At 41.9% G+C, this 26,528-nt stretch overlaps 1 protein-coding gene across 7 annotated transcripts in view; it reads right to left on the bottom strand.

Moving 5' to 3' along the window:
* Positions 1 to 12,466: 12,466 nt before the first annotated feature.
* LOC138488896 (sodium channel protein type 2 subunit alpha-like) overlaps positions 12,467 to 26,528 on the bottom strand; it is a 1,049,646-nt gene continuing 1,035,584 nt past the window's right edge. For all 7 annotated transcript variants that reach the window (XM_069616277.1, XM_069616276.1, XM_069616279.1 and 4 more), the window contains one exon: positions 12,467 to 15,735. In XM_069616277.1, coding sequence (XP_069472378.1) covers positions 14,537 to 15,735 — 1,199 coding nt within the window. In that variant the 3' untranslated portion in view covers positions 12,467 to 14,536. The remainder of the gene's footprint in view (positions 15,736 to 26,528) is intronic.

The following is a 26,528-nucleotide window of genomic DNA, read 5'->3' as shown; positions in this document are numbered from 1 at the left end:
TAAATGATAGGCTAAGTATCACATTTATGGCTTGTGCAGCAGCAAGTCATTGTGGCCTAATGGTTAAATGTTGGGCTTTGAACTCTGGCAGACCAGGGTTCTAGGCTCTATGTTTCCTATTTTTATTTAACTAATTTAATTAAAAGAAAAGTAACGCAACTGGGAAGTGACGAGTTTTGTTGTAGTGCAGTCCTGTGATCTTATTTGGCAAGAGGGCGTTTAGACGTGGCTGCAATGCCAGTCACGTCCAAACATCCCTCGTGGCAAAATAACAGCACCGGGATGGCATTTGCGCCAAAAAGAGTGCGCTGAAATGGGTGCTGCGGTGGAATGGCTGTGCCAAATCGGTGCACACAAAAATGACGCCCCAGAAAAGGGGTGTACCGCTCTGAGCAAGCTGCTTAACCAAAGTGTGTGGTACATGGCAAATATTTTAGTCTCACTGCGCATTGCCAAAACAGTTCTCAAAGTCTGTAATCCGAAGGCCATGGCTAGTGGTCTGATAGCATTTTAAAATGGACAGTGGGCACCATTGGCCATGGCCGAAGACCATGCAGGTGGTCTGGAAGCGTTATAAAAATCTATGGAATAACACAACCCTTCAAATTCAAGGAAAAAACTTTAGTTGAAGGGACGTTAAGGTGAGCAATACATTGTAACAAAACCTTTGAAATTCAAGGACAAAACTTTAGTTGCAGGGATGTTAAGGTGACAAAACCCCTGAAATTCAGCTCAAGCCACATTAACTTTGCGCCCCCTGTTGCGCAGCCTATGACCACAATGACATCTCACACCACATCACTGATGACATCACTAACAATATGTTGTATGAGAACACTGGTGACATTACAAATCACATCACTGATGCCATCATTGGTGGCAACACTAATTACATTGAATATAACTGATTACATCAATAATGGTATTAAACATTGTAGAAGAGGAGATACATGCCTCTGAAGAAAGTCCTGCCCCCCTACTGTCTTTATGTTGCAAGCCTGAGATTGTGCCATGCTTTAAACCCAACAGTTGTGCCAATTTCGCAACGTATATTCGAAAGAAGGTATCCACTGAGAAAACCCTATCAGATGTATTCCCAAAGAGACGACAATCTGAGGGTGGCACTCCCCGTAGGAATATGAAAACGAGAGAAAGAGGGGCTTGTGACATCACGGGAGACGAGCGTGATGCCTGAAGAATACTGCCTGAAGAAAATGTATAGACCGTACAGAAACTAATGACGAAGTTAAGAATAGAGTAAACTTTCATGTGCAAAGAGAAGATTGCACGTGTGAAAGAACTGCAGAAAATGCAAGTCGTTCAATAACTGTACAGATGCTGTAACGCAAGTAGATTAAGAAATCTTAAACGCTGGCTATAAGTAGTGAATAGACTTCAGGCGAAGCCGCCATTGTATAGAAGCTGGACATCTTTGTCATGAATTTGGAAAGCCAGGTCCCATGGAGAGGAAAAACTGAGAATTGTGTCACAGCTGAGATTGTGGAAGAGTCTGGAAGGGCTGTCTGGCCTGGTGTCATAGCAGAAGCAGCCAAGACCTGTTATCTATTCTTGAAGGCGGTGAACGTGATATGCTGAATCATCACTTGTTAAGGTACAAGGAAACAACACTGTGCATGCCAAGTTTTATTCATTTAAGACTTTTAAATTCTGTGAAAATGGACCAAATTGTGGTCTCCTGTCACGTGAGCCAAGGATGGAAATAGAGTTTAGCGTGGAGTTCTAGAATAACGACAGTGCATGCTCGCACTCCCATTTATTCCCAGAGACAAGGATACTTTGCAAGGCCAAATTCAAAGACAATCTTCATGGCAGAAGGCATGAGTGATGAGAGATGTTGCGCTAATTGGGTGGGGAGGTACAGTCAAGTCCACCTCCTGGCAACTGGGTCTGAGCTTACGTGCTGCTAAGTGAGCTGAATGTTCCAGAAGGGTACGAGCGTGCCAACCAATTATAGAGCGCCATATCATGAAGGGCCTTATAGTTTGAGAGCCAATGATATACTGTGTACTTAATAGTGTTGAAGATGACATGTTTTAGAGGTAGGCATAAATTGCCCACCTGATAGTAGACAACCAATCACAATCCCCACCCCTTATAGAAAGTATACATAGATTTTCCCCTTGAACATATCACAATCCTGCATAGGTTTTTATTTGCCATGTAGTATGACGTAACCTCCGACATATTTTGAGTATAAAGTCTATATTTTTATGAAATGCTTTGAGTGAGTTGGAGAGATCTCAAGTGAATGTCCATTGATGTACACTGTAACTCCCTGTTTCATATACTTGTTAATAAAACAGTAACCTTTGCCATTCCTGAGTTGGTTCAATTATTTGGTGTTGGGAGTTATTCTGCAAACCCATCCATTGCATGCACGATACTCAAAGGGCCCTATGCTCAACATAACATAATTTATGAGTTAGTTCATGAAAAGTTTGCTGACCGTAATAACAATTTAGTCCTTGACAAAGGCTGGGGTCACGGGTCAGTACTAAAGGCCATAGCTAGTGATCGGTTTGTGCTCAAAAATACCAATGTACATGGTTAAAAGCCATGCCTAGTAGCCCATCACTGTTTTAAAATATACATTTGGCAACGTTGAAAGCTGTAGCCAGTAGCCATGGCTAAAGGCCATAGTTTGTGCCCATTAATATGTTGCAACATACAGTCGGCACAGCCAAAGGCTGTGGCCATTGGCTAGTATTGTGTTGAAAACCATGTCTAGTGGCTGGTTAGTGTATATAATATAGAGTGGGCACGGCCGAAGGCCATCACTTATTGCATTTTATTATTTTACAATATACACTGGACACGGCCAAAAGATGTACAAACTGATCAAGGTCAAAGGCCATGGCTAGTTGCTCATTTATATGTTAGAATATATAGTGGGCACAGTCAAAGATTGTGGCTACTGGCCAGTATTGTGCTAAAGTCCATGGCTAGAGCCTGACCAGTGTATATAATATACAGTGGCCACGGTTAAAAGCTGTATCCACTGGTAAAGCCCAAAACCTATGGTTGGTAGCCTATTAGAGTGCAAAATATTCAGTGCACATGGGTGAAGATTGTGACCACTGGCCATAACTAAAGGCTGTGACTAGTACCCATTCATATGTTAAAATATATTTGGCCATGCACACTGACCATAGCTGAAAGACATGCTAAATGCGAGTTACTGTTGTAATGTAATAAGTGATGTCATCAGTGATCTGTGATGTCATCATGTGGTCATAGGCTGTGCAACAGGGGGCGCGACGATAAGGTGGCTTTAGCTGAATTTCAGGGGTTTTGTTGCATTAAGTTCTCACCATAACGTCCCTGCAACTAACGTTTTTTGCTTGAATATATATATATATATGTATATATAAAGACTAAGGCCATTTCAACAAGCTTTTCCACATAAGCAGATGGCATCAACACATACCCGCAGCAATGAAGGAACACCCACACGCACACCGGATGTCAGCACATACACGCACACACATACACACTAAATGGCAGCTGACACATGACTGACGTCAGCACACACATCGATGGATGGAACACACACACAACAGATGTCAGCACACATGCACGCACATACAAACACCAATGGATAGCAGCACACACACACTGACAAATGGCCATACAGACACACACAATGTTTGGCATTGCATACACAAAGGATGGAGGCACACACAAACACACCACAACAAAAGATGGCAACAACACACAACCAGTGAAGGCAGCACACACACACACACACACACACACACACACACACACACACACACACACACACACACACACACTCCCCCCCCCACAGGTGCCAGTCCACACACAATAGTGTATGACATGAACACCCACACCACAACAGATGCCCATACACACAGGATGCCAGTAAACACAACCTAAAAACACGACAGATTGCAGAACACACATACACCAAAGCTATTTTATTGCAGCATACGCACTTCAATGGATGGTGCCGCACACATCCACACCACATGCAAATAACAGCAGATGGCCGAACACACTCAAAAAATGAGTGATGACAGCACACGTACAAGCAATGATGAATGGCAGTACACACACAAAGTATGGCATTACCCTCACAATGACAAAGGGCAATGCACCAAAAAAACTGATTGCATGCAAACACACTCACACACACACCAACAAAGGATGACAGGACACAGAAATATAAACAATGGAGGGCAGAGCACACACACATGCCACAAAAAATGGATGGCCGAACACAGACAACACCAATGGATGGCAACACATATGGAGCAGATAGCAACACACACATAAAATAGGAAGGCAGCACATACAAACTAAAATGGATGGCAGCACACACACACACACACACACACACACATATGAATAACAGAAGAAAACAGCACACACCACAACAGTGGATGGCAGGGCGCTGTGCACACGCACACACTCACACATATGCCAGTCGCTGTAGCATGTAAGGCCTCCACTACTAAGCATCCTCTGCACAGGTACTGCATGGCAAGCACAAGGTAGGAGAACCAACAATGCTAGGCCCCACAAAATGCCACATTAAGCAAGATTGGTGTATGGTGTGCTGTTGCAAGCTAACTATGATTAATATATGTGTATTTTTAACCGACTCCCTTAACTCATTGAAAGCACATTTTATCACATTTAAAAACCAAGCAGTGTGTCTTAAACCACACCCTCTGCTGTACGGGCAGCCAATGGAGATCCCTTTGGGGTTACGAAATATGTGAGCGATGTGGTAATGAACAAATCATCCTAACAGCTGAGTTTTGAGCCACCTGCAATCGCTGAATTTGCTTCTTTGGTGCTCCCAAAAGCAGGGCGTTACAGTAGTCAAGCCATGAATTAACTAAGGCCCTGACCACCAACGAACGGTCTTTCGGTGCAATCAGTGGTAGTAACGGTTTTACCAGTCTAAGTTGGGAGTAGACAGATTTTACTGTCTCATTAATCTGCAAATTGCAGCTGAGATTTGCCTGCCAGAGACAACCAAGATTTTTTACTTTTCAGGCAAATGTTGTCTAAGCCTCGTATAACTCAGGGCAGGGAAGATGTGAAAGAGCTTGTGCCAGTTTATTCTTGGGGCCAAACAGGATGACCTCCGTTTTATTCGGATTCACCTGGAGCTTATTTGCAACCATCCAGCTTTTAATTTTATGAGCACATGCAAATAAACTCTGAATAGCTTCCATGGGTTCATTTAAGAGCACATAGATCTGTGTATCGTTGGCATAGGAGTGGTAAAATAAGCTGAATTCTGCAAAGATTTCTAACAGTGGGCGAATATAAATATTAAAAAAGCAATGGCGATAATGAGGAGCCCTGAGGGACTCCGAAATTAACTGCCAGAAAATCTGAAATGAAAGTCCCCAATTTGACCTGTTGGAAACGATCATTTATAAAGGAAGTGAACCATTTCAAAGAAGTACTCGAAACCTGAGCCGTGGCAGAGAGTCTTGATATGAGTATGTCAAAGTCTACTGTATCAAAGGCAGCCGATAGGTCAACATGACTAGCATGCTGATATCCCTTTTATCGGCTGTCTTTAAGATATCACCCTAGACTGTCAACGGTGCCATCTCGGTCCCATTACCTGGTCGGAACCCAGATTGATATTGATCTAGGATTCTTTGTTCTTCCAAGAAGGTCTGTAATTGGATCAATACGATCTTTCCAAGATCTTGGTTAACCAGGCTAGACCTGCAATGGGCGGTAATTAGAGTGTACCCTAGGGTCCAAAGTGTTCTTTTCAATAAGGGTGTAATATTGACCTTTATAATTCCAGTGGAATACAGCCCTGTGTCAATGAGGCATTAACACTAACATTAACCAGTGGTTGGAGCTTTCCGCTTTAAGGTATTACCATCTGGGACACGTTTACTTATGGGCTCCCTAGCACTTTTGCATATGTTAAAATTTTTAGGACAATAACACTAACTGCAGAGGAGGAACTAACTGTCTGAACTCCAGGTCGAGAAAAGGCATTTTAGAAATAATATATCTTGGTTTGTTTTTGGGAATAGGTGCTGTGTGCAACAGTCAGCCAAAAAGAACTTTGTAAATGCAACCACGAGCATGGAGGACTGTATCAATTGGGCCAGGCGCATTGTGGGGTGGTGGATGGCAGAGAGGCACTTTGCACTTTGAGGAGATAGGATCAAAGCTGTTTTTATTAATAAACTCAGAGTCAACAGGCCCTTCTTGTTTGATGGTTGGTTTTCTGTTTATACATTGCTTGAATGCCAATAGATTGGCCTCCTGGCGCTGTACTCTAGGGTAACTGGCGCTGTACTCTAGGGTAACTCTTCTGTGATTATAAGAGGCCCTACATACTCTTACAAAGCAACTTCTAATGGCTACGTGGGCAAATGTAGACTTTTCATTGAACTATTTAGAGAGTTGTGTACTGGGCAATTGCCCATGACGTAAAGGTCTAGAAAAGATGACTTGGCCATCTATGGTAAAAGGTTTTCCGAGATCTTACCAGAAGTAAGAAAGCTAGCCTCCCATTCTAGCTTGACGATCATGTAGGGCCTCATTAAGAGTGTGTTGGAATTAGAGATGCCACATGCAGTAAGCATGAGATAATGGGAAGGATTTACATGTTTCAGAGTCCTGCATACTCTTCAATTGTTCCCCATTTTGGAGTCCCATGGAACTCTATTGGGGATTTCATATGATTTTATGCTGTAGTGGCAGCATGCAATAATATCACATGTGGAAATATTGCATGTGAAAGTTGTTTTTGTATAGAGGTAACCAGGGTGTAGAGGTAACCAGGTGGATTTTCAATGTTTAAACAAACTCTGAACTGTATTGTAACTCTCCAAGAATCTTGGTTGGGTGTATCCCCCTTTTGATGGCTACTCAACACTGTTTCAGGCCACCCGCTAGGGTGAAATTGGGTGACCCTATGGTGGGCTGCTTACTTTAGTGCGTTTTTGCCCCCACATTACTGTGGTAAAAAACTTCGATGTCTCATTTGCGTGTATGGTGATGCATATTCTGGTGTGGTCAGGAAGGGCCTTAAACATCCTTATTGTCAATTTATATTAGCATCAAGGTATGTGTTCTTTGGGTGAAGAGATCACTCGCATCATGCGTTCGTAGCAGATTGTCACGATTTACTACGCACATCACAGGCCTGTAGGTACCAACTGGATGTAGAGTCTAGGTTAACTTCCTTAACTAACAAAAATTAAAAGGCCTTTTGGGCATTAATCAATAACATAGACTTGCTGCACGCGCCTAGGTTAGTTAAAGGAGTATCAGAAGAGGCCTGGACTCCCCATTTTGAAATCCCTTATGCTCCTCCTGTGTGCTCTAGTTAGTTGATCCAACTTTTCTAGACTTTATGACATAGATGTAAGTGCGGAATGTACCTTGAATATAATCAATGGTATTAGTACATCAAGGGCCCCTGGCCCAAACCAGTTGTCGAATTACTTATTTACGTCAGACACAGTTATGTGGGAAGACATACTGTCAACTTTGTTTAAGGATATTATATGATCAGGGCACTTCCCCTCATCATGGGGCTTGGCGAATATCATCCCGATACATAAGAAGGGTTTTAGATCGCTCCCCTGAAATTATAGACCCATAGCAATCATGGACGCTGACTCGTAGGTTTTCGGCAGCGTTCTTCTAGAACATCTTGAGCCTTGGGCGGTGGGCTCGGAGATAATTTCTAAGTGGCAACCGGGTTTTAGGAACAATATGAGCACAGTACTGAATGGGACTATACATGACTGTATTCAACGGTATGCAGTGATTTAAACAAATTAAAAATAACAAATGCAATTTTTAACGAACCTAAAAGAACGAAAAAAATATCGAATAGGAAAGGGGGCTGCTGTAGGGGCCACCCCCAAAATACATTTTGTTTTAAAAAACATAATTCTTTCCTTTCTTTAGGTTTGTTAAAAATGCATTCTTTATTTATTAATTCGTTAAAATCACGTAACCATATTCAACCTTCTGCATGGACGAAGGGCAGTAATCCGGTGTATCTTGCATTCGTGGATTTAACGGCAGCTTTTGATGCCATCGCGCGTCGGTTGCTCTGCTGTAAGCTACAAAACTGGGGGATACCATCGGGTCTACTAAGGCTGATAATGGGCTTACATAAACACTCTACGGTGCAAGTTCGTTTAAATAAACAAGGTCTGTTGTCTCATCCTATTGTCACCTCAAGAGGCGTAAGGCAGGGGTGCGTACTTGCCCCCTGCCTATTCAATCTATATATGGCAGATATTGGAATTTTTCTTAGTCCAACTCCAGCATTTTAGCCCCTTGTGGCTAGCTTACGCTGATGATTTTCTTATATTCGACAACACGCCCATTGGGCTGCAACATTTACTTGATTGCTTCTCTAGCTTCATTCATGATAACTGTTTGTCTATTAATTCGACTAAAACAAAGGTCACGGTACTAACTCAGTCTAGGAACAAGGTTTCATTTAAGTGGCATATAGAGAGGGAATGTGTGAAGATACCGTGGCTTTCTGATCAACTCTAAAAATGTTAGGTCCACTATTTGTTCCTGACTACATGACAAGGCCACTAAATTGGCGAATCAGTTATGCAGAGTGGATTTGCGTTATGGAAAATATTCCCTTCTGCCTGCTATCTGCTTTTATGAACTGAAAATTGTTCCAAAGCTTATTTATGGGATCGAGGTATATGATGTCTCAATACTGGATTACCTGTCATTTCTGGAAGCCTTGAGATGGAGAAGAGTTATTCGCCTCCCCACCTCTACGCCTCCCTATTATGTGTTATGAACTAGGACTGATTTCTTTAAAGGCCAAAGCTCATTGGCGATATTTGTCACTGTTTAGGAACATCATGGTCCCGGTTTATAACTCACTTTACCTTGACTTCAATGTGATCTCTCAGGAAGGGGGCTCTCTAGTCATTAGCGATTTTAAGGTGCTCTCTGGGGACCTCATTGAAGGGAGTGGATGCGGCTTGGTCGATTTAATTGAAAATCCATGTACGGTAAAAAGAGCCTTGTACGATGCTGACTGGGTGAATACAGTGGATGATGTACATCAGTATTCATCGTTGATTCATTTGAGAGGTGATCATAGAAAGCAGGGCATCTTGGACCCCCTATCTTTCGATTTATCCTGGCAAAGCAACCCGTGTTTCAGTTATGCGGTTCCGTCACAAAAGAGGTTCTTCTTAAACTGGTGCTCTAGTCGAGGAGTCTCTTGAATGTAGATTTTGTTGTGAAAGGAGACGGAGGGAAACGTTAAAACACTTGCTGCTGTATTGTTATTCCAATACTGTAGATTTCACCAAATTTAAAATCACCTAATCAGATATCTTCCAACAAAGAAATCTTCAAATTGGTGAGGTAAATAGGAAAATTTAAAGAAAAAAAAAGGGGGTAAGGTAATAGGATAAGCTATGGTAGGGTGAAGTGGGAGGATGGCGGGGGTAAATCAAATGGGGAGATTTTCCTGTAATGTTGCTTAAATGCAGAGGTCGGGGTTTCCAACACAGATCCGCAATCTGCCAAGCGTAGTTCTTCTCCAGACAAACTAGACGGCAAGGGAATAAATGCACATTTAACATATCTCTTTTAGGCTATGTGCTCGGCTGAGACTATTTTGAAACAGATTATTCAATTTAATTTAATAGCTGCACTCCTTAAATGGTGATGAGCAGCTTTTAAACTAAAGAATCTGTTTCAAAATATTCGCTGGCTAGCAAAGTGCCAATTGCAGATATTTTAAACACAGATTTATCATGTGGATAAGCTTTAAAAACGTGCTAATAAATCCAGTAGAAGGGAGGAAACAACGTTTACTCTGACCCTAAAAAAAAGGTGGCTCATGGCAGGCCCTGGGTGCAGGCAGACAAAGGCTCCAGTGATGGTCTGAGTGCCAGTAGGAGCAGATGACTGCAGCCAGTGACATTACACAGGGTCCAATCTTCTGGTAACAACAGTGATGCCAACAACTTAAGCCCATTTATTCGGGCATTGCTCCCATGTTGATGGTTGTCTATTGGCTCAGCGTTTACACTACAGTTGTCGGAAGACATAGAGCCACCTAATGCATGTGCACAGCCAAAAGAGGGCCAGCAATACTCTCAAAGAAACAGGCTGACGATTTTCGTAATGAAGTGCAGACATCATAGTTTCTACAGCTTTTCAAGCACTTGATATGGGCTGCATTTCATTATGGAAGTCATCACCCTGGCACGGGCCACTAAATGCAATATAGGCGGTCGCACATGGCCCGTGGGCTGTTATGTTGTGCAGCAAATGACTAGGAAATAACATATTCCTGGCTAAAAATCTTATATGGAGACCGGGCTGTGTACATTTTCAATTACCTCCTAAACAAAATTATTTGTAGGCTTCCACTTGGTTGTCGTTCAAAAGAAAAAGTCTTTGCTTTCTATTTCCTCCTCGGCTCGTAACTTGGGACTTTACTTTGATTCTGACCTATCTTTCACTCATCATATCTCTTTATCTTCCCACGCGCATCGTTATCATTTGCATAACATCCGCAAAGCTCGTCCTTTCTTAACTTTTGACGCAACAAAACTCCTGATAGCCTCATACATTTTTTCCTGACTTTTCTATTGTTCAGTTTCTCTATTTGGTCTTCCTTTCTCCCACCTTTCTCCATTGAAATTAGTGTTTCATTCTTCGATTTGTCTTCTTTATCTTCTCCTTCCACGTGATTCAATTCTCTCTTCTCTTTCTATTCTCTGCTGGCTCTCTTTCCATTCTCGTCTCAAATTTAACTTATCTTTCTTCACTGGTCTCAATTTATATCACTACACGTTCTCTTTGCTCTCATTCACAATTTCTTCTTGCAGCACCTCGTCCTGACTGTGCTAGTTCCCGTTTTCGTTCTTTTACTTTGCTAGATCCTTTTCATTGGAATTCTCTTCGCCTTTCTCTCCATTATATTTATTCATACTCTTTATTTCGTTCCTCACCGAAGACCTATTTATTGCAAACTGATATACAGGGCTGATTGTTGTTGTTCTATTCCTGCTTGTATTTTCATTTTATTGTATCGTTTTTATAAATCTCTGTACAGCGCTTTGGATTATAGCACTTTATAAATCCCAAATAAAATACAAAATACAAATAATTCAGGTTATGACATTTGTCTTAATTGGTGTTTTTGAAAACAGTTATTTCTGCATTAACACCATTGGCCATTTAAATGTTATGTGCACTGCAGCCACCAATTGGACAGCTGTGAACATTACATCAAATGCATTCAAAGCAAAATATGGATTGCAAACAAACATCCTAGGTCCACTCCCCAGCAAGATACAGTACCATGGGAATCATACTCAACCCGCCTTAAAAAGTACTAGCCCATTCTAGTGCGTGAGTAGATTTTGCAAGGCCTGCATATGATATAAACACTTTGATCATGACAACATTTTGTAAATGATGGTACTGCCTGACTATAGGGTGGAAACAAATGTCAAATGATGTAAGCACCAGGACATATGATGGAGGTGCCTGCTAAACAACTATCCAATACCTATACAAAAGATAAAACTGTTGGTTTTGCCAATGCTTGTTTTTCCTTGTTCTATACTTTGCATCAAACCACCCTGTTGGAAAAGTAGAATGACCTAATGCCCTCCTTCCTGGAATACATTTTCACTTAGAACTTTTTAGATCTGGAATACTCTCTGGAGTTGAGATCTAGGATCTGCCAGTTAAACCACCTGGCCTTTAATGGGCAGAATTTAAATTCATGATCTATGACAAATTATATCATATATATGACTATCACTTTGTGTTTAGATTCTCAGTTTCAAATAGGCAGCTGTAAAGTTGAGAGAGATCACAATCCTATACTAGCAGGATTTCGGACTTTTGTTTAAATGGCAGCCAAACCCGAATAATGCGGTTTTGAGGGGGATTTTGAATCCTTCATTGCTCTCCATCCCAAAAATAATCACGTGCTACCCCCTAATTCAGGCATTTCCCTATCCTTGTCCCCCCTCACAGTCAAATGCTCTCCCAGGCTTCCTCTCCAGTACAACTTTCATCTGGAAGTATACCCTCTCAGTTCCCCGATGTCTAGGTGAAGTCACACCACAATCTGCACACACCTTAATTAAATGAACTTTTAGCCCAGTTTATAAATATTATTGTCAGGTATTGTGCCATTTACTACTCCATCCCTCACCGGCTTTCTGCCAAGCCGTTTTACACATTGTTCACAATGTTTTTAATATAAACCTTTTGTTTCAAAGGGGTACAACAACTTGACATTGTCCAAACGTTGACACTCCAGACTCCATTAATGAGCAAATTAATAATTTGTGTATGCCTTTTTATTTTTTTCTGTGTGCCCCTCATTTCACATCACTGTTGTCCACTTTCTAACGCATGTTCATGTTTTATTTGAAAATGTACAGACAGACCAAGTTAATATAATAAAAAAAAAATCATCTTTATTCTTTTGGCTCATTTGTAATGAAGTTTACCATTGTTTCAGGTAAAAGGAGCAATTCCCTGCATGCATTTCACTAATACACTATAAGTCAATAATTTCCGTAAAAGGAGTTCTACATTTAACCTTTGTCTGTGTAAAACACCAAATGACCCACCGTGATTGGTTATAAAAATTTGTATCTTTGTAACTGTGAAAAAGAGAATGGGGCTCCCTGTATTATTTTTAGAACAGTTCTAGTGCAGCATGAATCAACAAGAATAAAAATAATATATGTAAACAAACACAGGAAAAGACAAAAACTGCCTTGCTTAAAACCTGGTTGGATATCAAACAAAACACTCCTGTCTTCTTCCACTTTCAATGTATAACTTCGGAAGAAAGTGAATTGTGCCAATTGTATACACATTTCACACTGAATGTGCAAATATATTAAAAAAAGAAACTTCAAATATCCAATTCTATCATTCCTTTCTGTGAAAGTCCTCAGTAAAACAGTGGTATGAATTGAAAGTAACAAAAGTGACTTGCATCAGACTGAAGTAAGTTGGATTTCTGTTTTTATGTACAAAAATGCTAAAAACTAAAAATAAAATGATTTTTACACTATTTATATTTTCTTTTAAAAATTCTAGCCACACATCTTCAACAGGTTAAGCTGTTTTCGCAACATGTCCACAGAAGTCTGTCTATACACAAAACAGTATCCACTGGAAATAAATATAACAGAAGAAGCTGTTTAATATATGCAAACTATTGCGCCATGACATGAGAGTATGAGAAGTTTGTTCAACATTGTTTTCACTCTACCACCGACATATGGATTCCCATATAAAACTTTTGGACAGTGGAAGGAACAGAACACAGCAGCATTGGCAATATAAACATGCATCTGTGACAATGTCCGACTATTTATATTATTACAGCATATTTCATATAACTTGTCAAAAGCTTGACAACTACACTTATTGTGGTACATATTTGATGCCATAAATACTGTGCTCGATCATGATCTGCTTGCCCAAAGATCCACCACAGGATAAAATAAATATTTACACAATAGAGGAGCTGTCCATGAGTTATCAAATGCTAGGTTGTTGAGCAGAAAATGGCTAAACAGTACTGCATAATAAAGCAGAACAACTTCTTGTAATGTGATATTTTTGGTCAATTCAGAATTTTAGGAGATACTCATTCATTATTTTGTTTTATACAGAAGAGCACTTGACAAAAACATAAGAGTTCAGACCTTAATGTGAAATTAAAACTAGTTGAGATACAATGGCCACTGCAGAAACTAAGACACCTACTTTGCGCTTGAAGACTGCATGTGACTTTACAGTCATACCAAGATGTCTGAATGTAAAGCAGCATGTAGCTTGAAGCCAAGCACACCACCGTTGTCTGCTAAATACAGAAATAAAACAGTAGTTACAAATCAGTTGAGTTCTTGGACTCCGTGCATATTCAAGCACATCCTTTCTTAAATAACATACTTTTGAGACAAATCTTTTTTTTCTTTTACATTATGAATAGTGTACCAGCACACATGCTCACAATCCCATTGTTGTAGTACTTACCTTCCAATCCGAGCCGAATTTACAAATGGTGTAATAGTTTAAAATAATGTATACATTGAAATAAAAGAATTACGTAAGGTGAATCCACCAAAATAATTTTTGTAAACATATGACGGGTAGGTCAGTTGAAATGCAAACAGTTGATACAATTATTGTACAAAAGTGTTTTATGTGAAACACACAAACAGTGTAGATTTGTATCCTTTAAATTGGTCCCAACAGACTGAGTAGCCATTTTGACTCTTCTTCAGCAGTGTCAGCTGGTAGTGAAAACAGTAGCCTCCAGTCAAGGCGCTTGCACTCTTTCTTGACAGGAGGCCACTGTCTTCTTATAGGCACTGACCTTAAGTACATATAATAAGAACTGTCAGTTTGGCATAGATCTCCAACAGGAGTCCTGTTGACACAAATGGGTCATCATCACAGGATGTAAACAATTTGTCACACTAATCGAAATATCGTTTGCATTTTACTTTTTAATCTCCCTGACATCTTTTCCTTTGTCTTCCTTCTCTATTTTGTCCTTCTCATGTTTCTCTTTGTCTGGCTTTGTTACACTGTCATAAGAAGGAGGAGAAGTTGTGGAAGGGGTCATATCTGTCTTGTCTGTGGTTGAGTTCCCATTGAACTTATCAATAACCAATTCTTCTTTGATAAGAAGGCTATTTTCTGCTTTCATTTTATCTTTCTTGTACCTGTATGATGCATGTTTCAATGTTTTTTTCAAAATGTATCGTCGGTAGCAGCGCTGAATAATAATAGCAGAGAGCTCCTCCTGTTTGCGTCGTAAAGTGGTTGTAATTGGCTCATAGGAGACTTTAGAAGGATTGGATGCCATAAATCGTTCTTCCATTGGTAGACGAAGAGCATCCATTTCATCGCCTTCACCCAAAACACGCTTTGTAAAAGCAAATAAGATATCGAGGCAATGAATTCTGTCACCACTTACCATAGGCAGGTCCATGGCTATGAGCTGGACTTTGTTTGGTTTGGCAACACGAAGAGGGGGATCCAGCACATCTGCAAACTCAGACAGTTTGTTGTATTCTATGAACTGCGTTGCATCTGGATCAAATTTCTCCCAGACTTCGTAGAACATTTCAAAGTCATCCTCACTTAAAGGTTCAGCGCTTTCTTCCGTTGCAACACTAAAGTTTTCCAAAATAACAGCTATGTACATGTTTACTACAACTAGAAATGATATGATAATGTAACTGACAAAAAAGAAAATTCCAACCGATGGATTGCCACAATCGCCTCTAGCAGTGCTGCTTCCAGGATGCAGGATGTATGGGTCACAGTCTGGCAGTGCACTATTAAGAATAGGGGCTAACAAACCATCCCAACCACCAGATGTTGTAATTTGAAAAAGGCATATCATACTGTTTCCAAAGGTTTCAAAGTTGAACATGTCATCAATTCCAGATTCCTTTTTAACATAGGCAAAGTTGGACATGCCAAATATGGCATAGATGAACATCACCAGGAAAAGCAAAAGGCCAATATTAAACAAAGCTGGGAGTGACATCATTAAAGCAAAGAGTAGTGTACGTATCCCTTTAGCACCTTTAATGAGGCGCAAAATGCGACCAATCCTTGCAAGTCGAATAACTCTGAACAAGGTTGGAGAAACAAAGTATTTCTCAATGATTTCTGCCAGAAACATACCTGAAAGAAAAGATACCATTAAGTTAGTTAATATGGGGCATATTTAAATGTCAACAAAATCACAGCTGTTCTTATTTTCACATTATAATAATAAATACTTTGTGATACAATCCTAAATTAGGATTTTACACAACATATATATTTCAAAGCATACCGAAACATGATTAAATAGAGCGACGTAAAACAAAGTAAGACACATAGGGTATATCAGGAATACAATTAAACAATTAAATGATTCGATAAGAACAATAATGATAATAATAATAATAATAAATGAGGATAGTTATAAATCTATCAGTGGTTGCTAAAATATAACACAGAAACAATGAGACAATAACACAATACCACAGTATCAATATAGGGAGTTTTGGACCAGTGCATTTACCAAGTATAGGTGTATGTATATACCCCTCTTCAGGAGGACTGCTGGGGACGGGGGCGCCAGCAGGCAATATTCGCAGGCTTTCAAATGGGATTATGCCGGGAGCAGGGTTTTAACGTGAGTCCATACCCTAAAAAGAGCGGGCTGAAAGCCTAGTGAATCAGAGTTAAGGCATTTATCCCAGAAGGCTTCCTCAGTTATTGCTTCATAATTGTGAGGGTTTATAGTCATAATGTCGACAATAAAAATGTCGACAGTCAAAAAGTCGAAAAAAAAATGTCGAAAAAAAAAATGTCGACTTTTTTTTTCAATGCATTTTTTTTTCGAAATGGGGGGTTCCCCCCCCAGCCCCCCTTTATTTTTATTTTTTTTATTTTTCCCTTTTTTTTTACTCCCGAACCCCTAAAATAAATATATAATTAAAAAAAACGAAAGTCGAAATTTTTTTTTTCGACATTATTTTGTCGACATTTTTGTCTGTCGACATTTATTTTTCGACATTATGACTCCCCACCATTGTGAGCCCATTTCTCAAATGCATACACATATATGTGGGTCCCAGTTTAGGGCAAAGGGTTAGTACATGTCTGGTGTATTCTAAAACACCTATAGTCTGACAAATGCGACAATGTCTGGACTCAAACGGCATCTTCAGCCGTGGCCCAATGATCGCAAGGACCGGCAACTGGTTAATCCGAAGCCTTAATAGGAACTGCCTCACTTTGGACGCCGGACACAAGAGCAAATAGGCCTCAGGCTTTCGGTATCTATGTGTGACATGTGAGACTGCCTCATATCCGCTCAACTTGAACAGATGGATTGAGTTCATGCTCCAACCCCATCTGTTAAATTTTTCTTCAAAATATCTTTTTTGGTGGATATAAGGCAGATGGCTCCTGTTACCATAGGCCCAATCTATCTACTCAAACAGGGATTTGTTCAATTTTTCAAAGTTGAGCCCCCAAGGATGTCTCTCTGCCTCATAGTTATCCCCAGCTAGGCTAAGCAGTTTACAACTGGGATTTGCCCGCGCTTTCAGGTAAAATGTACCTCTTGCACGCAGAGCTATGCTTCTCAAAGAGATAAGGCCCAGTTCCAGGCACAAGTATTGTATCGAGCAAGATGGCCCTAATCCCAGCACTATGCGCCAATATTGGCCCTCTAAGATGTCAAACCATTTCAAATCGCGCATGGTCAGTGCATCCAGGCCGTAAAGGATAGCAGGGACAAAGCATTGCTGGTACAGTCTCAGAATACCTGCCATACTAAAGTCAGCTGATCCCTTTGCAAATTTGCAGGCCTGTAGGGTAAGCAATTTTGCACAGCGTTTTTTTGTGGCTGATTATAGTTTCGTAATCTGACACAGCTTTGAAATCCAGTCCCAGATTTGGATAGGACTCCACCACCGCAATTCTACCCAAGTTCGTGTCGATGCCAGTCCGATTTGGACCCTTTCTGGCAATCACCATTATTTTTGTCTTTTCCAAATTAATAACTAGGCCTAGCCAACTCGTCACTAGCAGGTCTGCGATATATAGGTTGTAAAGCATAGGCGCAGTTACGCATCCCTACTTTACTCCTATATTAATGTTAATTGTGGCAGAAACGTCTCCACTGTCATTGAGCCGGACCTTGGTGGAAGTATTACTATGAAGAGTTATTAATATGTTCAGTAACCAAGTAGGGCAGTTCATATACTTAAGTTTAAAGCATAGAGTGTCCCGCATCACTAGGTCAAAGGCACTGCTAAAATCTATAAAGGCTATATACAGTGTAGCCTCCTTAATACTAATGCTGTTATTGATTAACTGGTCAAGAACCTGAATATTGTGTGTCGTGTTCGCCCCCGGTATGAAGCCCGTTTGTGCGTAGTTTAATATCTGTTTTTCTGTGACCCAGGCTTAAGGAACAGTGTCATGAAGATTTTACTTGCAGAGACAAGCATTGATAATTGCCGGTAGTTTCAAATTATGAATTGCTAAATATCTATCAATAAGGACAGAAAAACAGTTTTTCCCAGAGCAAAGAAAGTGAATTAGTGGCCTACCCCCATCCATACTAACATGCATTCATTTTTAAACAAGTGTGAATTGAAACTTCATTAAGTTGCCCCTTCTATTAGTTGCCCATTCCATTATGCAAGCATGCCCTTTAAAATACAGACAGCATGTGCACTTTATCAAACATTTCTTTTTCACAACTTGTTTAATTCTGACAAATCCATTGCACAGAGCCCCACAAGGAGAAAATTAAGCTGTGGCACCCATGCTGTCTGGTGACGCTGAAGAGAAAGAGAGACAGAGACAGAGAGAGAGAGAGACGAAAGGTGAGGCTGCATTCAGACGCAGCCAGCAGAAGCACTGCACCGTGCTACCGGGGGAGACTGGCAAGCCTAAAAAAAACTGGATAATCTCTATATCACCAAGGACCAAGAGACGGGAGGGGGTACTTCCCCATGGTAATGACCGCAGAGGCACCCGGAACAAGTCTACAGAACACAAACTAGTACAATTACCTTCCAAGGTTGTATGGACATGCAAAGGAAAAAGGGTGGGGCTTAGCCCCCTACTTATAACTTTTCTATTGTTTGGCACGCAGTAGTGCAGGGGAGGCAGCAGTATTGTGGAAGAGGGATCAGTAGTGTGGAGGAGGGCGCAGCAGTGTGGAGGAGGGAGAGGCAGTGTGGAGAAGGGAGTAGTAGTGTGGACGGAGAGGAGTAGGGCAAAGTAGTAGTAGGGGGGAGGAGGAAGGAGTACCATAAAAGGCTGGAGGCGAGGCCTAGAGGAGAGCGTGAGTGTGACAGACTCCTGAGTGAATCCAAAAGTAATGCAATGCACATTTCTTCCCTTGTAGAACACTAACCATTGGATAAAGTTGGGACAGGTAGGAAGTCACTAAGGTCTAGACAGAAAAGGCATCTGGCCTTTAAGTCCTCCTTCCAGTATGAGAAAGAGATTAGACAGTAGGGAGCTCATGTTCTTGGGAGGCGTAATGTGAATGAAAGGCGTAAAAGCCTTGAGTAAGGCTTTAATGCCTTTTATTTACATCAAGCCCCATTTTCAAGCATTTGTATGGTGGAGAGGAAGGGAGAAACGCAACTTGTGTTTCCGTCGGTGCCTTCCTCTATGCCATACAAATGCTCCACCCTCTGCGCCGGCATGGATTTTCATCCCAGTACAGATGCTGGGGATCCCTATGAGATCAACCTGCTTTATGTACCATAGGGATCCATTGTACACTCTCCCTGTCAAGCGAGCATGAGAGGGTGCGTGTACAATTGATATGAAACGCTCCCCAACATGCACGCAAGTCGGGGAGGGTTTCATGCATGTGTGGTAAGCAGTGTTCCAAGATGGAATGAAACCCTCCCCGACGTGCTCTCAAACAAAAGTAAACGCTGAATGGCATGCTAGCATGCCAAGCAGCGTTTACTCACTCCGCAGTGCAAATGATGAAAATGTGGTGGCAGGGAGATGCTTTTTTATAGAAAATGAGCCCCTAGGTGTTAACATTTGCTATCTACGAACTGGAGGCCACGTGCACCTCGATTAGGGAGGAGGTGCTTTGGAAGAGGAGAGAGAGAGAGTTTAGTTTGTTTATTTGTATAGCACAGCCGAAACCTGGGGTAACTGGGCGCTTTGTCTTTAGAATCAGCAATGGTAACAGAAAGTTGCACATACAAGGGTAGGCAGAGATGATACAATACAATAACGGTGTGAGGAACCAGGTTACAGAATGGTCCATGAAGAGGGGCATATTTGGGTTATGCATGGACCAGATTACAGGTTGGTCCTCCGCATTGGCGGCATACATTTGATACGAGGGTACAGGTGTCATAAAGGCATACATAATGGCATACATTTGAAGAGGGTACCGTTGATACAAGGAAATGAGGGATCAAGATTCAACTAAGTGCCATTAACAGTCTATTGTTGGGTTATGAGTAGTTCCTTTACCTTGGCTCTGAACGACCAGAACGATGTGTCGGCTCTGATTGTCATAGGTAGCGCATTCCAGCATTTCCCTGCTAGAACAGGAAAGCTTGCTCCCCCAGCTGTTTGCAGGTTGAACTTTGGGATGTTAAGTTGGTGTAGGTATGGGGATCTAGTTGGTCTGGTAGAATTCTGTCTCGTGAATTTGTCTGATAAGTAGCGTGGGGCTGTCCGATATAGGCATGTGTGTGTAATGACCAGAGGGACAAACCCCAGGGCCCATGGATGAGTAATAACCTTTGAAGAGTCTGAGTATTGGAGTGATGCCTGTGCCATCTGTGACAACTGTCACATAACATATATTACACTTTTAACAGATGTGTCATTCTGGCTGTGAAACAAGTCATGGATTCCTAGCAGACTTTTCCTCCTCATTGAGTGCCTACATATTTGACAGATTTCTATTGGTGGAAATGATCTGATTTCTCTCTTTTCTCTGTGTGAGGGAAACATGTGTGTATTGTTTCTAAATGGCTTTCACATCACTTACTCTAGCATGGAGGCCTAAAAGAGATCAGCACTAAATTCCCCTTCCAAACCTGTTGCATAACTTGCTGTGAATGTTTTACACGCTATGGATAATAGCTTAAGCAATTCCAAAATGTTTCACACAACTCAATGTTCCGTGTTGCAAAAAAGATGTTCTTTGAATTACTAAAAGGTGTGAAAAATGTTATACATGAACATCTATATTAACCCCTTAGGTGCCAAGGAAGAATATGCTCATCCTTTTTGCATAGACTTGCATAATAGTCTGGAAGTTATTAAAGGTGACCCCCCAGTACACTTGGTCCATTGGCTTTCACCTGTTACCCACTTGTTGATCAGCTGTATCCTTTTAATAGAAAAAGAAACTGATTCATAAACCTTTTCATAAAAAACCAACATTGGCAAAGCCAATAGACCCGCCTTTATCTTACACCAGTTAAAGCCTCAAATGCCCCAGGAAAAGCCCAGTTTATTGACGTACAATCTCACATGCCCATATACATCCTCACCTGTCCAACAAAAGACGTTCAAGTACAGTAGAAGCCAGACACAGTCATCTATGCCTTTTTAATTCCATCTTAAGCCAGTTCAACCCTCAAATGCTGAGCTTTAACTAGCATAAGCCCAAGATCTCCATCATACGCCCTCACACAGCTTCATATTAGCATGCACTATCATCAAATGAAAATAACAGGCTCATCATATCGTTTCCTTTTTAGCATGAAAAGTCACTTGTGTACCATGGTACTGAACCCCCTGAAAGAGACCGAAAGGAACAGCCTCTTACATCACCTAGGGATTAGACTGGTATTTAGTGACTTTTAAAACATCATGTCCTCTTTAAGGAAGGTGATCTGAAGAGGGAAGAAGCACCAAAGAGTGAAGGCAACACATGCGAAAGAGCAACCACAAACACATTCTCAGGCAAGGTTTCAGGAGGTTGAACAGCTTGATGGAGAACATTTTTTTCGGCAAGAAAAGTATGATCACCTCTGCAGTAGGCTCTGCACATAACACAACTGCCATTGAAGGGGACTCTGTGCTTCAATGGAACCAATGCAGAGAGCGTAAAATAAGGATAGTGTGGGCCCAAAGTTCTAGCTTAAGGAGGATTCGGGCAGCCACACTGTGCACCATTTGTCACCTTTTCATCTTACATTTAGGTACTCTCAGAAAGACCAAGCTACAATAGTCTAGGCGGGCTGAAACAAATGCATTAGTCATTGCTACCCTGAAATACATGGGCACTTAACCAACCAGTAAAAAAGAACAGGTTACTCACTACAGTGACTACTGTACTCCTAGTTCATAGGCCCCTTTCCTCCATTAAGTTTGGGCGTGCCTGTACGGTGACGGGACCAAAGCCTTTTGCACTGCAAGAATCGCACTTACCCTTTACATTTGAATGCATGTGCATGTAGGCACGACCGCACAAGCTGACCCCGCCCCACGGCAACAACATCAGTCGCCATAGATGTGCACGGGTAATGACTTCCCTGACACGCTTCATTATTTTACTAAGGGGAATGGAGGGAGGGGTGTATGGAGGAAAGGGGACTATGGACTAGGAGTACAGTAGTCACTACGGTGAGTAACTTGTTCTTAGTCTTATGACCCGCCCCCTTTCCCCCATACTGTATGGGCGATTCAATGCAGCATTATCTAATGGGAGGAGGAACTTTAATGACACTATGAAAACCAATGCCTGAGTACTGCTTGGCCACAAGCTGCGTCTTCCCACAAGCTGACATCCAGACAGTAATGCCGGCAGAATACCAATCCTGTAGCTGTAAAATGTTGTGTAGGGCTGCGATGCCACCAAGGCCCATATTTTGCCAACCCTTCTTGCCGAGGTTACTGCGACTAAGAACACCATTTTTAGTGTAACTTACCTAATGTCTGCCGTGGGCATTGGCCCAAAATAGCTTGTACGCAAGAGCTGATATCACCACATTGAGGTCCCAGGTGGGGCGAGACCTTATGATTGGAGGACATAATCTTGATAGTCTCTCGAGATGTCTTTCGACCAGAGGGTTGGCTGAGGAAAACTCCATGCCCTGAGTTCCTATACACTGCAAAAGCCACCTAGTATGTCCTGCATGTATCAACCTGGACGCCTGACTGAGCCATTTGTGCCGCAAAAGACAACACATTGTCTAGTATGCAGATCAATAGGTCAATCTCGCTCTGTGTGGCCAGTGACAAAGCCTTGGCCACTTGCTGCTGTACTGTCCTCTTGTTGAGGTCTTCCTAGCTCTCTGGATAATGGCTAAATTGTCCTCTGACAGCCTCAGATGTGCCAATGTCCATTTCTTTGGAACCAGGCTGTTAGGTTCAATGCCTGTGGGTTCAGATGAAGCCCTTCGCTCTGCTGCTGGGACAGCAGCTGCTCCGACCACGCCAAGGTGAGGGGACGTTGACAGGCTAGCTTCACCATGTCCGAATACCATGACCAGAAGTATCGGATTGCAATTCTTGGCCTCTCTGAAGCTGCTGACTACCCTCTGAATCAAGGGGTAGGAGGAAATGCGTAACATGTCATGCTGGACCAAGCTATCTGGAAAGCATTTCCTTCTAAACCCCTTCCCAGACACTCACAGGAAGCAAACCTGTCACATTTGGCATTGCTGCTGGTCGTGAACAGATCTATATCGGGCTGCCCCCACATCTGGAACAGGTTTTGCACCACCGGCATCGCTATTTTCCACTAGTAGGATGCTATACCTAGGCGGCTGAGTCAGTCTGCCTCTGAATTGTCCTGGCGTGGCAGATGGTCCGCTCTGATCCACACATTTGGCTCTATTGCCCACTCCCAGAATTGTATGGCTAGGTTGCACAACAGTGGAGACCTGGTCCCCCTGTGCTTGTTCATGTAGAACATCCATGTCGTGCTGTCTGAGTATCAGCACCACACAGCCCCTTTACGCTCAGGGTAAATGACTTTAGAGCCAGAAAGACTGCGTGAGCTGAGAGCGCCCCCAAAGTCGCATCCCACCCCTCCAATGATGAGCCTGTGGTTATCTTGATCTAGCAGGCAGGGGCATGGAGAGGGGCTTCTGCCATCAGATTGGGCTCCTCCCCCTACCATTGCAGTTCCTCCAGAAGGCTAGGGGGATAGAGATCCTGGCTGACTGTGAGCCTGTCTCCTGATCCCACCCTAAATAACCAAGGGTAATCCAGATGTGGACCCCATGATCACTGTGCCTTAGAGAGGCTCAGCTTCACCTCACTGAGGAGGCCCAACAAGGACTCTTGTTCAGAGGAGAATTGCCTAGCATTTCGGTGCTGGACTGCCCTTACGGTTGGGACAAAGACTGATATGCAAATGGGTATTTCTCATCTGTGAAGGGTGCAGTGAGCTAAAACGTGGTTGTAGACCATCCTGAGTGGAAGAAATTCCATAGAACAGGGTATTTGACCCATGTTCGTTCGCCGTAGTGGGGCTCCCACACGCCTTTTCAATTTTGTAAAACCTGGGGTTTCACCATAAGTAACCAAGGCTAATCCAGATGTGGACGCCTTGCTCACTGTGCCTTAGCGAGGCTCAGCTCCACCTCACTGAGGAGGCCCAGCAAGGCCTCCTCTTGTTCAGAGGAAAATTGCCAAGCATTTTGCTGCTGGACTGCTCTTGTGGGACAAAGGCTAATGTGCAAATTGATGGTTCTTCTCTGTGAAGGGTGCAGTGAGCTAACATGTGGTTGTAGGCCCTACTGAGGGGAATAAGTTCCATAGAACAGGGTATTTGACCCAGGTTTTATGGGATTTGGAGTCCATTGGGGATTGAGACTCTGTACAGCTATAATGCTTTGGATTTGTATTCAAGTCAAGACTGACAGACATAGAAGTTGTTAGGTGAATAGTATGTGCACATGAAGAATTAATGTTATCCTGCTTAATGTGTCTGTAAAGAAGAGGTCTTTGAGTTGTATTTTTGAAAGGATTGGTATACTGACAATATGCCATCAAGAAATCAGGGATTATAGGATCTTATTCACATGGAAGAGGAGCAGAACACATCTCTCCTGATGGGGTCACCACATCTCCCCGACAGCCATATCATTCTATGTGATCCTCCCTCATAATACCACCCCCAGGGTCAGGATCAAGCAGCAGCAGCCGTCCCCTGGCCACATGGGAGATTTTAGGCTGGGGATTCGTGATGACTCCACAGGATTCATGACACAGCCCATGTAGTCTTCAGATCAGGTATGGGACCTGATGAACTGGCAATATGGCAAAACCTGCTTGTTGTGAACATTTTTGAAATCAGGATAGGGTAGCTATTTTTGCTGATTGTGTATCTTAAATCGCCCTTTGATTCTTTCAGCAGAAGGCTCATGTAGGTAACTCCATTAGCAACAGCAATGGATTTTGTCCTAGTGGCCTTGTTGACATCATTTTCATGCTGACTTCTCAGAATTTGATTTAAATAACTAGTTTTGTGCACTGAGGAAATCTGTCCCAGTATTAGGGACAGGGCCCCCATTTTGCTCTCAGACATTGAGATATTACTAGCACAACATTATAATCTCTGTATTCTTCGCAGTAGTCCCTTCTTTATGACCATTTGCTAGTTTTGACAGAATTGATGACTGTCCCCTTCCCATGAAAATACTCTATAAAGCCCTGCAAGAGGCAGATCATGGTAATCTCCTTGAGTGGCCTCTTGCCGAGCCTTTAGGATATTGTTGTGAGAAGGAGCTAGTCATTAATAATATCAAAGCGGACATAGGTTAGAGCTCTCAGTCACTCACTATGAGTGGGCATGCACGCAGTCATTCAATATTTTAACAAACATCTTTTACAACTAATACTGAATAGTCTATGGTGCATCTAGAGGCTTTAACTCTATTACCCTACACATAATGTCATGGCAGTGGTGTGTTGGGGATGGCTGTAATATTATACAATGAGCTTGTTACATCATTCCAAAAGTCTGTTAAATGAGGACAGGACCAAATAATGTGTAGAAATAGACTGAGCAAATCTTTGAGGGCACTCATTTCGGCGTTTATCAAATTTAACAATTGTGTTAGGTGTATAATAGAGTCTATGCATTAATTAACATTGGATAAGACCAAATTGAGAGTTGAACAATACTTCCATTGATACTGAACAATAATGTCACCAGTTTTCAATTGCAACAGTTGTGCCTAAGTCTGCTTCCCATTATGAACGTATTTTGCTTTGAGTTTTGTCGTTTTGTCTCTATTTCTCTGAACACAGCCATACAGCAGTGAAATCAGACGTTAACAGTTCTTAGCATGGATTATAAACTGCATACTGCAACTGTTTCTGGTTCTGCTGGGAATGTTGGCCAATTTTTACAGAAGGCAGCTCTCATACAAAAGTATTTAGATATTGTAACTGTATACTTGACGATTTTGGCTTGGAAGACGTCAAGTGAGGCAAACATGTCCTCTGGGAATATATCACCTGGTTTTAGATGTCCCTCTTTCTCCCATCTGTTTTGTATATTTGAGTCCATTGTTGGGGTTAGGCCTAGAAAATGCCATAAAGGAACCTCATACGTGTGCGGTATATCAGTTCCCAGCTGATGTAGAATTCTGGTCCAAACAGCTACGTGCTACGCACAGGGTCAAAGTAACGTTATCACATTTTCAAGATAGGATCATAAAGTGTATAGAGGCATTGCTCTTTTTCTCTCTTTGTTGACATGCAGGGTTTCATCTGTTTCACAGTGCAATTGTGTGTCAAATTTTCATTGTAGACTAGATAGAAAAGCTTGAAATCTGTTGAAGCTAAGCCACTTAGGATGTATGGACAGGTTAGTGCTTCCTACTTCATGTGCACTTTTTTATTTCCCCAAACAAACCCTGATTGATAAACTTTGCAATTATTGAAAGAATGCTTTCCCAGGCCAGAGTAGTATCTTGACAAAATAATAACTGTGGACGACCACCATTTTT

This window comes from Ambystoma mexicanum, chromosome 9, assembly GCF_040938575.1.
Source record: "Ambystoma mexicanum isolate Mex_15411 chromosome 9, UKY_AmexF1_1, whole genome shotgun sequence".
Lineage (NCBI taxonomy): Eukaryota > Metazoa > Chordata > Amphibia > Caudata > Ambystomatidae > Ambystoma > Ambystoma mexicanum.
The sequence above is the reverse complement of the archived record's forward strand: the minus strand, read 5'-3'. Positions and strand labels throughout refer to the sequence as shown.